At 30.1% G+C, this 18,128-nt stretch overlaps 1 protein-coding gene across 1 annotated transcript; it reads left to right on the forward strand.

Annotated features, from left to right (window-relative positions):
- Positions 1-3,596: 3,596 nt before the first annotated feature.
- Nt1 (Neurotrophin 1) lies at positions 3,597-12,495 on the forward strand. Its single transcript, XM_083103472.1, has 10 exons — positions 3,597-4,072; positions 6,576-6,731; positions 7,037-7,345; positions 8,759-8,867; positions 8,948-9,071; positions 9,590-9,751; positions 9,944-10,099; positions 10,454-10,776; positions 10,856-11,132; positions 11,605-12,495. Exons 1-10 carry the CDS (start codon positions 4,040-4,042, stop codon positions 11,831-11,833), a joined length of 1,878 nt encoding a protein of 625 aa, XP_082959598.1. The 5' UTR covers positions 3,597-4,039; the 3' UTR covers positions 11,834-12,495.
- Positions 12,496-18,128: the final 5,633 nt, after the last annotated feature.

Raw genomic sequence — 18,128 nt, forward strand, 5'->3', positions numbered from 1 at the left:
TTCTGAAGATTCTGAATATTATTCATATTACATTGTGTAGCAGAGAAGATATTTTGTGAATAACAATTTAATTTATATTAATTTGTACTTCTTCTGGACATGTATCATTACTTTATAATATATATGTTAGAAAAGTTGACAGTTAATTGCTTGCGTTTTACTATTCCTTCAATAAGACTTATTTTTGTTATTGATATGCATTAACTATTAAATCTGTAAATAAATAAAGTACATAACCTTAAAAATTAATTTTTTAATGTATATTAACTTTTTAGTGTATGAGCTCAAAAAAATTTTTGAGAAAATTATGAAAATTATTACTTTCGTTATATGAGAATTATGTTTGAATACTCAAATTATGGATAATTTCCTTAATTTAAATGTCACCAGTTAATACATTAATAATTCATTACATTTAAGTATGTAAACTTTTTGTTATATTATAGGGATGACTGTTTTTAATTTTTTATCTTCGTCAAGTTTTTTAAATAGGATTAATCCACGATTTAATGGATCAGCAGAAAACACGCGGCAAACTTATGTACATCGATCAGCTGTCTATTGATCACCTTATAAAGTGACGAAAGAAGCCGCCAAAGGCATTTAGAAATTCATAAATTTAGGCTTAGGCGGGTGTAAATTTTTAATTAATTATAAATAGCATTGTAATGAACGCCACGAAAATTTTAATTTGCTTATATGAGATTTATCATAAAGCCTTAAGAGATCTTATTGTCAATCTTGTGATTCTTTTTCAGATCGCACTCTATCTTTCAAAAATTATCATTTTTCAACCCTCTCAAGAGAGTGTAGCGATTTAATTATTAATACAACAACGATCTCCAATTTTCATATTATACGATTGACTATAAGACATTCTCTAAGACCTCATTTTCCAAAGAACGAATGTCCTTTACTTCGTGATACTCATCCTCTCATGAAAGTAGGTTAATGGTAATTCTTAATATCAGCGGGAATTAGCAGCACGTTTTACTCGCGACCTCTCCGCGAAACAATTCAGCCGCGTACCAAATCAACATTTTCTTCATGATACATCGTACATCGCGCGGATAACATTAGCATGTCGCTCAAGAGAGCACTGAAACGAAAACGCGCCATTCGCGTGTAACGCGAAAAACGCCGCTTTCGCCCCTTCCGTCATCATCAAGCAGCTGTTAATAGAAACGAAGTATCGTGTTTGATGAGGGAAAGAGAGAGAGGATAAAAGAAGAGAAGATAAGAAATAAATTTTTCAAGTGGAGCGCAAAGTTACGGTATATTTTGAATACAATGTGTTTCGCTTTTGTGAAGAGAAAAAAGAAAGTAATTGACGCAAGAGGTCTTAGGTCACATACGTTAATTACCGTTATTTCAACGCTAAATTACTCGCCGAGAACAAAAGCAGAAATGCGTCGTGATTTTTAGGATCCTTCCCGTTCTCAAGCAAAACCATGTCTACATGCAATATACTTTGTATAATACGCGCGTGAATTATACAAAGTTACAAAAAATATATAATATTTGTAGTAGACAATATATATTTATAATGTCAAGAAATTAATTTTAATTAATACTGATTTGTGAAGGAGAAAGCCACTTTGTAAATGATTCTTAAATGACGCGCATTAATTAAATAGATGCGTGTAATATATTTTTAAGTTCTTCCTTCGAAGCTATTCGCAAAGCAGTTTCGTAAAAATAAGGGGATTAAGAAATTCATATTATTATTAGCATGACGATATCATAATGAATGCGAAATATAATTAACGTGAGAAAGTGTTCCTATCCTTGTATCTATATCTTAGCGCGTTTTTTTATCGCACTTTTGATTCAAAATGCGCACTTTATATATAGCATAACACTTTCGCCGTTATTTTTCCACAGATATTACATAGATAACTGGATATTACAGTGTTTAGTGCACTTTCCAAGCAATCTCAGATGAGTTAATCTAAGATGAGAAAGTTTACAATTGCAGTCTAAAATTGCATGGTATTTCTAGTAGTGTGATATTGTGCAATATCTTTTATAAAATACTTTTCAGAAGAGTTAATTTTTTTCATTTTTTAGTAACCATTTTCCTTTAAATACCATTTGAAATTTTGAATTAAATTTTTTCTTATGAATTATATATACTAAATAAGATTGTCCCGATTTTATAAATTCGACACTCTTAAATCGATACTGTTGAACTACATTTTTAAGTAATAAGAAGTTAATTCAAATCTAAATTGCTGAGCTGTCCAATTTTGCAAACGGTACAGTTAACGTAACATTAAATTAGTACACTTCTTGAATTAGTACACCTTCTGTTAACACACATATACATATATGAACGCACGCCATACATATATTTTCTAAAATTCATTTTTATAAGTTATTATTGTGAATAAGTTATTATTGTAATGTCGAGAGCAATCGAGCACAATGATCAATATGCCATTATATGGAGAATATTGCGAAATTGGGTGACTTTCTCTAAACAATCGTATACTGTTAATCGTGTTATTGAAAGTAAGAGACATAAAGTGGCAATCATAGAGAAAACAACTCATCGGTTAACCCACTATACCGCTCATGCCGATTAATTTTTTTTCACGGTACTGTAAAAACGATGCGAATATTTAAATCGCGACTGAATAAATGTAATATTTTATTATAATAAAAACGCGTTTTCGAGTAAATCTCAAGTTAAATCATGCGTGATAATAGCCTTCGAATAAATAAAATCTATCAATCTGTCTATCTATCTATCTATCTCTATCTATTAATCTCTATATTTTTAATTATTTTTCATCGATTAAATATTCCAATATATATTAAAAATATTTTCAAGTAGACTTGTATTTATCATTTTACTCAAAATTTCCAACTTTAAAATTAATCAAAATTAAATAAAGAATTTAACTTTTAATTTTTTTTAATTTTTCGTTCGTAATATTTTCATTGAGAAAGAAAAAATTGTTCGATATTTAAGGAAAAAATCTCGGCTTTCTATCATTACATAGAGATTGTCGAAGATATTTTATAGAGTCACCTGTTTTACGCATGTGACAAGAAAAGATCGCTATGATCAATGGTGAGGCAAAACTTTCTCGGCACAATAGAGTGTCACATCGAAAGTATTAGATCCGGAATCGTAGAAAGAATAATGCGTGTTGATCATCTGTTAACCCGACATTGATACAATTACAGTGTACAAGATGTACCGTACGTTTTTCTCATTTTTTTTTTGCCTATCGGTCTCTCAATTTAGAATCATTTCTTTATCTAAATTTAAATAGAACGCAGTGTTTCTTTTATAGCTTCCAATTTTTCCACATAATTAATTCTTAAATAAAAAATTTAACGATCAAAGAATTGAAATTTCGATATTTTTTAGGAAATTTATTATAGGAAACTTAAATCGACTTAAAGAATATAACTGAGGGAGTGAAAGAAAGTATGATGAACCTCGAGCACCTTGTATATCGCGGTACAAGAGTGCGATGCTGCGTGTAGTTTGTTGACTGAGAGTAAAGACGTGACTCTCTCGTGCGAATGGAGAGAAGGAGCTCGATTTGTGGCCGACTTCTTCCTTCTCTCCGGTACGACACGCTTATCCACCAACCCGACGACGGTCCGGTTTTCTCGGTCATGGTTGTACGAGGGGGAGATTCTGCGTTTCTATATTATCCCCACGTGGACCACGTGGGGAGGCTCTTCTCGTCTCCTACCACCACGGGAGAACTGACTGACGTTTCGCGCCAGTTCGAAGAGCAGATCGGCTGTAGGTGGATTTAGCGAACAAACATCGGCACCGAGAGATTCCTCTGAAATAAAGAATCCTTCAAGGCAGCCTCGATCCTGTGCAAACACGTGACGTTTGTGAATCGGAAGATAATTGTTTCGTTCAAGTGGAAATCATCATTTCAGTGATATTTTCTTAATTAAATAGTGTCGAGAGATTGATAATCAGTTGCAGTGGTAGTAACAGTGGGATTCGTGATAGATATTGACTGATATTGAAACTGTTGATGAGTCTTAGTGATTTGTTAGGATGAGGATAAGACGGTTATGCTGGGTGTTACTGGTAAGAATAATTTTGGTTTCGGCGATATATAATTAGTATGATTAGTATTGCAATTGTGATTAAAAATAGTAGAAATTTCTAATTGCCACTTTAACTTTTTAATTTTGCAACTACTGCTAAATTATAAAGCTTTTACGTTTTTAATGCTCTTATCTTTCGCACGAAAAGTAGAATGATAGAAGAATATACATCTCATAAGAAAAATATTTTTATCTAATATATATATATATATATATATATATATATATATATTTTTCTCAATCTAATTCCTCTCTTTCTTTCAAAATAGGATGTACGATTTTCGTACCAATCATCGAAGAAGGAATTTTAATCTGTTACTATTATTTATTTATATTTGAGATAATTTTATTCAACTGGTGGTTTTTGTTAAAGAATATTTTCTTACATATACGATTGTTTGGGGCTGAATAGAGGAGTGAAATGGAGTTCATCGTTCTCTCAGTTTTTGTATGATGCTTCCTGCATCAGTTTACGCGGTCCAAAGTGGAACAACCTTTGCCGCGACCTTGATCCACTGGAATGAGGAAAAGTAATAAATGCCCCTCGCACGTGCTGAAATACCGAGTTCGCTCTCGCGCAAGAATTCGCGAAAGGCTTCTTTTTTTATCAACGTAAATTATCCGACCCGGAATACGCATCTCGGAATGCTCAAACGGAGTCACGCGATTTCGTTCACTTCGCTGAAGAACCTGTTGAATACCAGTGAAATCGTCCGTTCAGCTCAATGATTACTGGGTCGTTACGTCAAATGGAAAACTGCGAATAATTTAAGGCTTTAACCCTAAAAGGGAATGAAATAATGTATATTGTAAAAAAAATGAATTTTTATATTTGTATTCTTTCATATATAATCAGCTAAAGTTTTATTTTTGATGAATGAACGCACAAAATATTATATTTCTATCTTTTTTTGGTAAAAATTTAAAGATTATTATCAATCTTATTCTCGATTACTCTAAGATTATATTTTTCCTCACTATTAATATTTAATTATAATTTATATTTTTTCTCACTTAATTAATATTTATATATAATTATAATTTTTATATACTTAAGAATATAATGTTTGAATAATTTTCATTATGTAAAATTAAAAAATACGTTTTTAATTATTAATATATAGTGCATAATACAATCGAGTCGTCATTTATATTACACTTGAGAAGTTATCTCTACTAGGACTAAAACCGTATATGATGTGTTATGGTCAATGAACTCTTACATGCGTGCGTGGTTGCATTTGCTCTTTTAAACTTAATTATATTTTAGCGAAACTAGTTGCTTTTATTAAAAGATTTACGAGAGATATTTTCTCGTATCTCTGTTGGAACGGTTTATTTCATTAAATGTTAAAGCACATAAAGAAATTCATAAGCATTAATTATAAGAATATCGATCTATTAACATTAATGAAATGTAAGTAACGATAAGTACAATATTGGCTCCATTAATATGAATTTAAATTCTTTAATATGAATTTAATGCTCCATGCATGCTTTCAACATGATTATACATCACTCATAATAATTATCTCGCTTAGTTAAGATAATTAAATCGCAGGATGCTTATCAAGTTGTCAATTACAGGTTGTCGACTATCAAGAGTAATGAAAACTTACGACCATTTACTTTCACTAAATCCAAGTCTCTCTCTGGGAGGACATTATATACACAAATTATATCTTTAAGTTAATGGAATATATATATCGCGGATACAAGAAGGGATTAAATTCGTATAACGATTTTGTGATGAGATTTTAAAGATCTGTTTCTTTTTGACGATTGCATAAACTTGCAACACGAATCCCTGCAGAGACGCATTACAGTCACTGCGTTTCCGGTGCAACGAACGTAAATGCCAACGGATGAGCTTCCTTCTCGTAAGAAAAGATCTCCTTTACGATAATCGGAATCACGCTCTTGGCAAACAAGAGGAGATACGTGTAACGTAATTTACGCTTGCTTGCGATTTATTCTCAACTATGTGCAGTGGCGTTGCACGCTCGTTACGATTGTTACTCCGAGGAAATTGCATTTTATTGTCCCTTCGCTCAACCGCACGCGCCGTTTTCACTCGTATTGCATTAAATCTCACGTACGACGTCCACTAATTAGCGGTATCGGAAGTTGATTAACATATTATTAATTCGCATTATGAAAATTTGTCCATTTATCTCCCGCATATCTTGCATCAAGCACATCTTTGTCTGATAGTTAATAATTACAGCTCGCTGGTAATATTTAAAAGTATATTTATTAATTAGTTAATTAACTCTACTTAATCGATTAATTTGAAAGTATTAAATGTTTAATTTTTAAAAAATTTTGAGTAATTGATTAGAGCTGATGATGCAAGCATCATTTAATTTTATTGTGCTATGCTAATGCTCAACGATTCGATTTGCTTATCCATATGATATTTACAACAATTGTAAAAATTATGTATCACAATATACTCGACGATTATTTATTTCATTCTCTAGACAGTCGTGCTACTGTCCCCGATCCATGCCAAGAAGAATGCTGACAATATTGATGTTAACGATGGCGAGAAAGCTCAAGAGAAGATACCGACATTGCTGAAGGTGGTTGACGAGGACAAAAACAAAACAAGCAAAGTACAAGAAGTAGTGGCATCCGTGAGTAAACAGATTTGTACTTGAACCGGTAAATTTTCAAATTAACTGTATATTTGTAGTCAATTGGCATATACACTTATAATATTATTTGTTAATTCTCTTTTTTTCTTGTAAAATATGATTTATTTAAAAGAGAGATGTGTAGATGCACAAATAAATATGTTATTAATTTATAGATAAATATAAGGTTGTAACAATATTTTTGCATTGAATTATCCATGTCAATTAATAAAAAAAATATGTTACTTCTAGAATATGTGTTTTCATTAATTTTATAAAAATAATACTTGGCTCTTTTTTTATAGGCGATGAAGATACCGGAAAAGCGCGAACAAATTGGCGAAGTAATACCAATAATGCGTAGCATGTCTCCGCCACAAAAATTGGCAATGGCGACGATAATTTCTACGAGAATATCCAATAACGACACGACTTTTCCGCCACTCGAGGAAGCACAATCTCTCTTAGGCGACGGGAATCAACGAGAAAATGCGAGCAGAGAATTGATGCTACCAATTAGCATGGATATAGCAAAGATCATATCATCCGATGATTCCGACTCGGAAGAGAGTAACGAGGAGGAAGAGGATGAGATGCCCGAAGCGCTACCGGAGGTGAGTTGAAATGTGCAAATAAAAAATAACGCAAATTTATGCGACGCACGTTCACGCATAAATGATCTATCGTGCCTCGACTTTTTATCTACCACCGGCGAGCGAACGGTAGAAAGTCGAGTTTGACGTGTCCACTCATCGTAAATTTCAACGAGATTTATCTCATCGGTTAATTATAATATATATGTGTGTTTTCCCGCGGCAGAGACGCGAGTTTCTCATGCGGCGCGATGCTTGTAATATTGAATTTTATATATGAAACCTGTAATAAATATTCCAGATCTACGAACGCGATTTCTAAACCAAAAAGTTAATGTCCACATTCGCGTCGGTCGCATAAATTTAATAGATAGATCGTTGATTATATTTATTACACAGATTCGATGCATCTGTCATTTTTATTTGCAATTAAACATTATTTCCTTCTCTCGATATTCCCGGATCAAGGACCGCAATTAAGATTGTAGCGTTCTTGGATTTAGGAGGAATAACATCGTACGGTTTCACTTGTGCCAGTTCAATAACGTCGGTCTTTTAAACGGTACCTTTTATGCGAATAATACTTTCACACGCGTTCGACATATTTTATTGCGACGCTTGATTGGAAGGACCATCTCGTGAATTTCGTGAGTAGTGTCGCGGCTTCTATACAAGTATGAGATACATCGATTGAGAAAGAACGACTTTCCATTCCGGACATTAATTAGCGATTTGGACGGATATAGACGGATATATATACGGCTAGATTTATTTGACATGCATAGACGCGCACATATAGATAAACAGTAATATTATGACAAGTCTAATTATACTTTTGGATTCGACGATAAACTATATAAAATAAAACTCGCATTTAAATTGGGCTATTTTGTGATTTTTTTCTAGCAATCACATTTATTTATTTCAATAGTTTACAACTTTATATGTTAAGATAAACACATAATTTGTTTGTTTTTTAATCGATATGTTAAATATTTAAATAAATATCTAAGAAAATGTATGAATTTTGAATTGATAATACATATATTGTTAATGCAGTATAAAATACACTTGATATGTTTAAACAATGTTCCTCTTAAGTATATATAAACGATCATTAAGGTCAGTGCGCACAGACAATACTGTGGACTCTGATAATTATGAAGAATATAATAAAAATTCGCATACATTAGTGTAATTATAAATTTCGCATAAAATCGCGTACATATGATTACAATCAATAAATATAATTAATTAGACGATATTTGTTAATTGTAAAAAAAGGAAATTTTAATTTTATTAATTATGATTATGAAGTATCTTTTGTATGTGAATCGGAGATGAAATAAAAATACTAAGTTTTTGTGAAAATTTTCGTAAAAACAATATTCTTCTGAATTCTGCAGAATTTTTCTGAATTCTTCCAAATTACAGGCTCAAGAACTGCGATTAATAAGACCGCAAGAGCGACGACGACCCGTGTATATTACACCGTTGCGGCCAGCGAGACCATCCCATCCGAATCGAAGGAACGTTTATACAGGTCAGTTTTCTGCGATTTAACAATCGCGACGAATAAAAGTATACATCAACTAAGATCATTGTAATTCGTTCGATTTCCAGGTCAATCAAGGCTGCCCGTCATACGGCCGTCTAAACGTCCGAATGATCCGAAGAGAAGGCCCACGGAAAACGAATGCACTTTCTTTACGAAGACAGTGTGTCTCGAGGCCAACGATTATCCACAGTGAGTCTGCCCGGAACTTTCGTTTCGGCATTGAATTAATGACGAACATTGTTATGCGGCAATTTGCATACGGGCGAGATTAAAATCTCTCGGACCGTCTTAATTGGGGAGCCCGCAGAGTTTTCACTTTTCGCGTATCTCTTTTTTGAGATGATTAAAATAAAGATGATCGAATGTTAGAGATAAATAAACGACTGAGCAAAAGTTAAATTAATAGAATTTAGCTAATAAAATTATTATAAAAATTTTTTCTTAATAATTACTATTTTATTTAAAATTTTTTAAAATTATATATATATTCTTGTTGTAAATAATTTACAATAATTAATTTTTTTATAGAGGATACATTCTCTCTCTGCTAAATTTCCCTAAACTTCATAACTTTCTAGAGTCTATATCATCCTCAGCTTTTCAAACAAAAAATGCATATGAAAAGGTTTTTCTATATTGGAGAAAATATCGCTACTGTTTGTTTCCGTTATAGCGAAAAACCGTTAATAGCGGCCTTAACTTTCTAGCGAAGCGATTATGAGGAGTTTGAGATCCAATAAGGAAATGGTAGCGGCATTGTTGACTGATTACAAAGCACAAGATTATGGAAGCGCGGAAGAAAAATTACCGAGTCCCTTGCCTTTGGAGAATAAATACGAGAACAGATACGAGAGCAATGAGATTAAAAGGTAATAAAAATATTCTTGTTTACTTTTTTCTTTTAAAATTAATATTAAAATTATATTTCAGCGTATTCTATATCTTAGTAAATTTGCGTTTAAATAAAATATTTAAAAAATATTTAAATACACTTTGTACATCATTTTTTAATCATTTGCGTAATGACATTTATTTTTACCATTCATTTTTGGCCTCGGAAGATCTGACAATCCCTTTGACAATGTGGAGGAGGGTTTCACTTGTCCATCGACTGTCAAGTATGCTCGCCCGCAATTGGCGAGAGCTGCTTCCGGAGTCTGGAAGTATATAATAAATACAGGCGAACACACCCAGACGATACGATTGGAAAAGTGCTCGTAAGTATGGCAACGTTACGTATTAAAGAAAGAAAGGTAATTTATTTGGACATTAATTATCAATTTACGTAATGATTTCATTTTAAGCAGTTAAATGAAGTATATCTGATCAGAATCACGAAATATCTGCCAATTATAAGACGCTGCCTTGTGCAGAATATGACTGCGATAAAAAAAGAGCTCAGAAATAATAAAAGTTAATATTCCTTTTTATATAACTATAAATATATATTATTAAAGAAAAAAATATAATCCTTTTTAATAATACCTTATTTTTCAAATTATGAACTCTCCTATTTTCTAAATATTATTAAATAATTGAATTTTAATAACATTTAACATATCTTATTATAGTAATCCACATTCGACCTGCTCGTTCATCTCCGAAAACTACCGATCTTCCTGCGTACAAATTTACAATTATCACAGACTATTGACTTGGGATCAGAAATTGGGATTGCACATGGATATATTCAAAGTTCCGACTTGTTGTAGCTGTCACGTACACGGCTACTCCGAGATTTTTCCGCCGCATCAAAAGGATCCCCCGATGAAGACTAAGGAGACATTCCCAGGTGCGGACTTTGTGACGATCAATGATTCCAAGGACGATTTCCAAGGCAGTCTCAATCACATCAGCAAATACACTCCCACCTCGAACTATGATTCCAATCACGGTACTTTATTTCGAAATTAATTATCATTGTCTACGCGTCGAATGATCTCGTCGACGAATGCATCTAATTTTCTTTTCAGTCTCCAGCAACAAGAATCCAGTGCTGGACGTGCAGATGACGAGCAGGCCCACCTTCACTCTTCCGAGCAGAAACAGACCGAAAAAACCCGCGCCGATTCCGAGACCATACGATAAATTACCGCAGCAGCACGCGCCGAACACGCGAGCACCAGGCTACAAGGGCCCGCTGACTAAAATCGGCAGACCTAATCGACCCAATAGGCCACCCTTTAGACGAGAATCCACTTCTCACGACGATTACACAGAGACTTCCCATAGTAACTCGACCATCAACCGGTAAATAACGCAATGATTCTATAATTTATCAATTTATTATTAATAAAAAATTATATAAATGTATCTCTTTGTTTTTTATTAATTTGTTAGATTATGATATCTAAATTGATAAAAAGAATCAATTTTTTGAGGTTTAAAATTAATTATAAAAATTTAAATTAAATAAATTAAGTTAATTTATTAACTTTACATATAAGAGAGAGATATATTAATTGAAATTTTAATACTTGATTTTAAAAGTTCTGAAAGTATTCCTACATATATAATATAAATATCAGGATCTAATTAAGTAGCTACTTAATCAAATACTTATTTGGTCAAACTTTCAAAATACGCTATTCAATATTATATTAATTTTTTCTAACATTAAACAAAATATGGTGATTTTTTATTATATTAAAATTATATATAAATAAATAATTTTGCTCGAGATTGTTAAAATGCTTCACGAAATAAATCTTCCTTTATACAGATATAGTCAACCATACGACCAAGACGTGGATGCCACGTCGAGGTTGCAGAACGGAGGCTTCGACGATGAATACCACGAGCCGCATAGAAGAATTAATTATAACTATCACCCTATCATAGACTTTTTTAAGCCGGAAGCTTCCATGCTGCAATCCGCGGAGCCGCAACTCACCGCCCAGCCAGCGACGATTCAAAGCGACAATAGCGCGTGGAAGCCGATGATATCTTAGATAATAATGTTCTTCTTTCGGAGTACCTGACATCTTATCTTAATGAAGATTCCAAATCACACTTCTCACTTCGCGAGTTTCGTATTTCTTACGCTAATCTCTACGATCGTGAGAGAGTATTATTTGTTAGAAAACTATATAATACATGCTCTGCAATATATGGGATATTTATAGCTCAACTATGTACCAATGAGATTATTCTAAACTTAAAAAAAATTTAAATTAATAAGAGAGAAAAAGCAACTTCGAAATTTAATTGATATTTAAAATCTAAGATATAAAAAATTTTGGCTGTAAATAAACTTTATTTTGCAGGGCATTTCGTATAAAAATTTAAATAGATATTATATCTTTAATTAGTTTCTTTTTATTGTTAAATCGATTATTAGTCAATAGTTAATTTTTACGTATCTTTTGTTGAAAGATTTCCTACATAGTAAGACAAAAAAGAGTAGATGTGTACTTCTACTTATGTTCGTAAATATGATCTTCCGGTAAAATATTATGGCCACAATGGGCAGATGCAATTATAAAATTTTTTCTCCTTTGATACATATCTTGATATTTATTAGTCGTTTTATCTGTATGAATTATTTATAAATTATATTTAAGGTTTATGATATTCGTTTTTTGTATCACCAATAAAGTATTCTTAGATTGTTTTCTTGTCTCGATATCCATTTCATTGTTTGAGATATAGGCTGATTCAATTATATTATACATATAAACTTTACTATAGCCGGTAAGAGAAAGCGTTCGAAATTTTATTCATAATATAAGCAATGCCATCGCGTTACTATAAAATATGCATGATCACAATTTATTTGCGGCAACTTATTACGATCAGCGATCTGTGAACACAGTTTCACATTTTGGAAGTCAAAAACTTCTTCCTTCTTGTATAGTTCACTTTCGTGCTGAGTGAGTGACCAACGACAGCGAATTGCAGATATTAGGATTTTTATTTTATGCCAAACTACAAAGAGAATGTTTAACCGTCTTTGCATGAAAGAGAATAGAGAAAGCTAAAGCTTTTCTCACAATTGTATGTTTTGTAAACACGTTGATAAATATATATATATATATATATATATATATATATATATATATATATATATATATATATATATACAGGGTGTTTCATTTTAATCGCCCCAGGCAAATATCTCGAAAAATATGGAAATTATGAAAAAATGTTTCGGACAAAAGTTATATGGTTTCGAGGGGGCCATAAGATGGTACCATTGGTTTGACCTTGAAGAGTCATTTGAAGGTCACGTGAAGGTCACTTCAATTTTTTTTTAAATTTTAATATTTTAAACGCAAAGATACATTTATGATATATAATGTGTCATGATGACATTTTTTTTATCTTTGCTGCATAAGCAACTATTTATTTTTTGAAAAAAAAATGCAAATAAAATATTTTTTCAATAATTACAGTAAGATAAAACTATATGGATAATTTTCTTTTTAAATTTAACATCTATTTTTCTAATATAAATTATTATCCTAGGATACAGGAAATTTTTTTTAGAAATATTCTGTTTCCATTTACTATTAACTTTTTCTATGTTCAAATTGACATTCGAGTTTATATTCTTACGGTTTAAAGCGTTTATTTTGCTTATCAAGCGACGCGATAGCGATGTTAAGTACATATAAGAAATTGGATCTTTGAGTCATTGAGAATCACTGCTTTCGATATGTCGAGTTGCTATCAAATAGCTTATTCGAAACTTTACGTCAAATAAAATTTCGATTAAAATATCTCATGAACTAAAGCCGTAATCATGAATCTAACCGCAGTTTTGTAATATAATGTAGATGCAAGCTTTCGATTGTGATTAGTTTGAACAAAATCAGTAACTATTTAAATTTATTATATAAAATCTATCGTTTAATGTACTATTTAAATATAATTAAATATAAATTTTTACAAAAAGCAGTGATATCTCAATAAAAAGAAACTTTACAACGGTAAAAAAATATGCCAAGCATATAAAAAATGCCTTAAAAGAATCTAAAAAATGATGAAAATGAAAAATTTTTTAAACTGATATGAGATTAATACAATTATCCAAATAAATTAGGTGCTATTATATTTTAATCAATACTAAAGTTAAGAAAATCAATACTAGAGTTAATGTAATCAATGCTAGAGTTAAGATTCTTTTAATTCCTGAAATACTTTTTATGTAACGTATATAGTTTTAAAAAGTTTTACGCAAATCCTAAATCTAAGCGACTTTCATCGAAGTAAGTATAAAAATTTGGTATGTCCCCTATATTCAAATTGTATAGTCTAAAACCTACGTTTTATAACATATATTGTTTGAGATTTTATATTTTATTTGAGAATATAAACGCGAGTGTGCGACTCGAGCATACCAGGGCATATCATGCCTATATACATATGTATATACATATATATACAAAGTATCTGTTTCTTTACATTTTAACGAAAAAATAAATAATCAATTTATATTTTTCTTTCTAGGAATGATTTTTAATTAATGGAAAGACTAATAAAATCTTTTATATTTACAGGATAATATATATTTCTCTTAAACAATTTTTCTCACAATTTTTGCGGTTAACTTCATCGTCTTATTGTCAATTATAAACAATATAATGTTTTAGCGAATATTAATATATGTAAACGATAAACATAAAAATGAAAAAATTAGGGAATTGATATACGATTGTTAGATACTGTTTATGTTTGTGATCGTTAGTATACTTCTTCTCAAAAACAACCAACCATAACAACTTTTAGTTGCCAGTATTATATTCGGCCTTTCATATCGTGTGCCAAAAGTTTTAAAAGTATCTGTAAAGTCAGTAAAGTAAAGTGAGGGAATAATTTTAAATAAAATTTATAATGTCAACCAAACAACGAAATGTTACTGATAAAACCAAACAAGAATTGGACATCGATGAAAACTTTATTCGAGATTTCAACCACCATCTGGAAGAAGAAAAAATTAAAAGAGATAATATTTACACTATGCACCGAGTGTATTTAAATTTTCAAACTCTTTTTCAACGCGCGAATTTTCAACACCAAGATGAGAACGAAATTGATATAGAAAAATTGAGAAATGATCGTCTATATACTGTATTTTGTACAAATGCTACAGGTAGTCATAAATTACCACCATTTTATATTTATGAATATGAACATGAAATAGTTAAATTGTATTTGAAAAACAAGGAAGGTGTTATTTTTAAGAAAAAAGAAGATGAATGGAAATGTGAAACCATGGCAAATTGGTACAATAACTTCATAAAATTAGTGAGTGACCATCATCGGGAAACAGAGACAAGCGGCAAAGTGATTTTACTCACCAAACATTACACGGAGTTTTTAGAAGATGTCATGACGATGCAAAATGACAACTTCAAAAAACTGTTTTTCCCAGATAGCGCATACAGAATTCTTCAACCATTAACACCATTAAAAATATCTACGAAAATAAATAAGAATTTACGTAAAGAATTAAAAAATTTTTTACCATCCTGCGGTCTGAAAATTTGCACTCAAGTGATTTACGAAACATGGGAGCGAATCTTGTCTACAGATATACAAAGCTCATGGAAAAACCTTTTACAATCAGATTCTCGCACAGAAGGAAATGCAAACTCAACATCTTTGGTTGAAGCAAAAGTAATTAAAAATGTAAGGAAAAGGAAGACATCACTTTCAAAGAAACATCAGCAGTAAAAAAAAACAATGTTTATTTTTCAAACTTAGTACCAGTTTCTCGCAAAACAGAAAACACAATATCAACATGTATGGTTAAACAGACGTCGAAATTAATTAAAAATGTAGAGGAAGACATCGCTCTCAAAGAAACACTAGCAGAAATAAAAACGGAAATGGAAGAATAACATCAGAATAATATTGTAAGTATTAAAAATATTATTTTTCCCGAAAACTTCATATCATTTTGAATAAATCCATTCAATATTGTCTTTTTGTTAGATCTCTGTTCACATATCGTTTAAACGTTATCGAAAAATATAAAGAGATAAATAAAATATAAATATTACAAAATTTGATATTATTGTACTATCATAATATTTATAATATTATGTATAGTTCAATGTATGTTTTTTTTTTTTATATGTGTTTAACAAATTATTTGGAAGTTTAACTTAACGCTCTTAAATATATAAATATAATTGACATATTCTGATTGAATGTCAAATAAAGCTAAAAATTAAATATTTTTTGAGACGCAGGAAAGATACATGTATTATATTTAGGCATCTTAAATTAATATCTTATTTATTTTTCTTACATAATATTCTGAATCGGCCATTTTGTGTAACATTGCTTTAATAATTTCTCTACAAAAATAGATAAAAAATTTATGCCTTATAACAATTTAAATATATACACCGTATATATAGTATTCTAATTGTAAAAAGAAATTTTAGAAACCAGAACTATTTATTGTTCGATTCATTTCGTATTTAACCGCCTTAACTATTATTTTTAACCCTTTAAAGAATTTTTATATTATTAATGAAAAAATATTCAAGAAGATTAAAAATTTTTTAACTATTATACATACATATATATATATATATATATATATATATACGTAATTTGTTTATCAAGAGCATGCATTGTTTAGTTTCAATGTATAAGGCGAGACAAAAACAATGCAAATGATTAGACGACCTTTATTAGACGATTTCGCATATGGTTTTACATTATTATTGTGTGATTATAGTTATAAGTAAAACGTTTGTATTTTTGTTTGCTTTCTTTCGTAGGAAATTAGGGCGGATGATTTCACGGAACTTATTCAGCAGCATATCAAAGAATTATGCTTCGGATAGTGGTACATAATGTTATGATGGACAATATATCTATATTAGACATAACAGAAAATTATAAATTTGACATGGAAATATTACAATTAAAAATAGATATTGTAAAAAATAGAAGAAAGTATTTTCAAAGAAAAATATGAAGTAGCAATAAAGGATTTTATGCCTGAAAAAAGTAAATATGAAGCTGCAAGACACTACGGAGATAGGAAGAAAACTTTAGATAGAGAACATCGTGAATATCTTGGAAGAAAGAGTATATGTATTTCGTTTGTATTTCGACAGATAGAAATTGAAAAAATCGCAGTCCGCAATCAATCACAATTTTCGTAATGTTTGAATACATATTCAAGTTAACGATCGCAATTTTTAATGGAGTGAGAAAAAGAAACTTTACATTAACATGTTTATATATTTAAAAATATATCTTTCGGTTGGTCTTCTTACATTTTGTTTATCCGTATTGTCATATTGACTGCGTTCTTCAAATGCGAGTGAAGAATCTGTATCTGTTCATGAAAGATTTCTATTTGATTAATTAATACTGATTGATATTGTAGAATTATAATTTTTATATAACTAATGATTGTAACGTAATAAAAGTCTTAGAATAATTTCGATAAACTATTAATTAATTTTTCAAGTCATATCTGCTTAAAATTACTAGTATGAATAGAATTATTAGTTTTAATAAATAATATTCTTAATTTTTTATTATTTTAAAAAATTGAATTATTATGACGGATTTTATTACATAAAATTAGACCCCGATTTAATTAATCAAAGTTTAGTCGGAATAGTTTTTGTACTCGAAAAAGAAAAGATCTTAAATTTAATGTCAAATGTTTTACACATACACAATGTACACATATACAATGTAATATGAATAATATTCAGAATTTTCAGAAACTATAATAACATTGACATTTTGTTACTAGAATTTTTATCTACTTTTAAAATGAGGGAAATCTGCTATTAATTATATATAGAATCTGAAATAACATACACACCTTTTTCAATATATGTATGTTATTTCAGATTGTACATACATGAATATAATTAATAGCGCATTTCCCATATTACATTGTATAGCAGAGAAGATATTTCGTGAATAACAATCTTTATATTTGTTATTGATTAATTTTTGCATACACTGTTATAAAATTACTTGTTCTTATACGCAGTTATTGAATTAGATATTAAGAACATTGTATTAGTATTATAGAAAATATTATATAGAAAATATTATCCTTAAAAATATATTACATATCATTACTGTCAAAGCAATTATCAAATGTGTCATAGATGAAAAAAATGGTAAAAATATATAAAATTATTTGTATTTTTAAAAATAGTTACATATTGTATTGATTTGTTTAAAAAAATATATATATATGTATATATTTAATATTGCATAATAATACCAATAATAAATTATGTTAATATTTGT

Source organism: Camponotus vicinus, unplaced genomic scaffold, assembly GCF_025532165.1.
Source record: "Camponotus vicinus isolate PSW18456_S1 unplaced genomic scaffold, iyCamVici1.0 SCAF_6, whole genome shotgun sequence".
In the NCBI taxonomy this organism is placed as follows: domain Eukaryota; kingdom Metazoa; phylum Arthropoda; class Insecta; order Hymenoptera; family Formicidae; genus Camponotus; species Camponotus vicinus.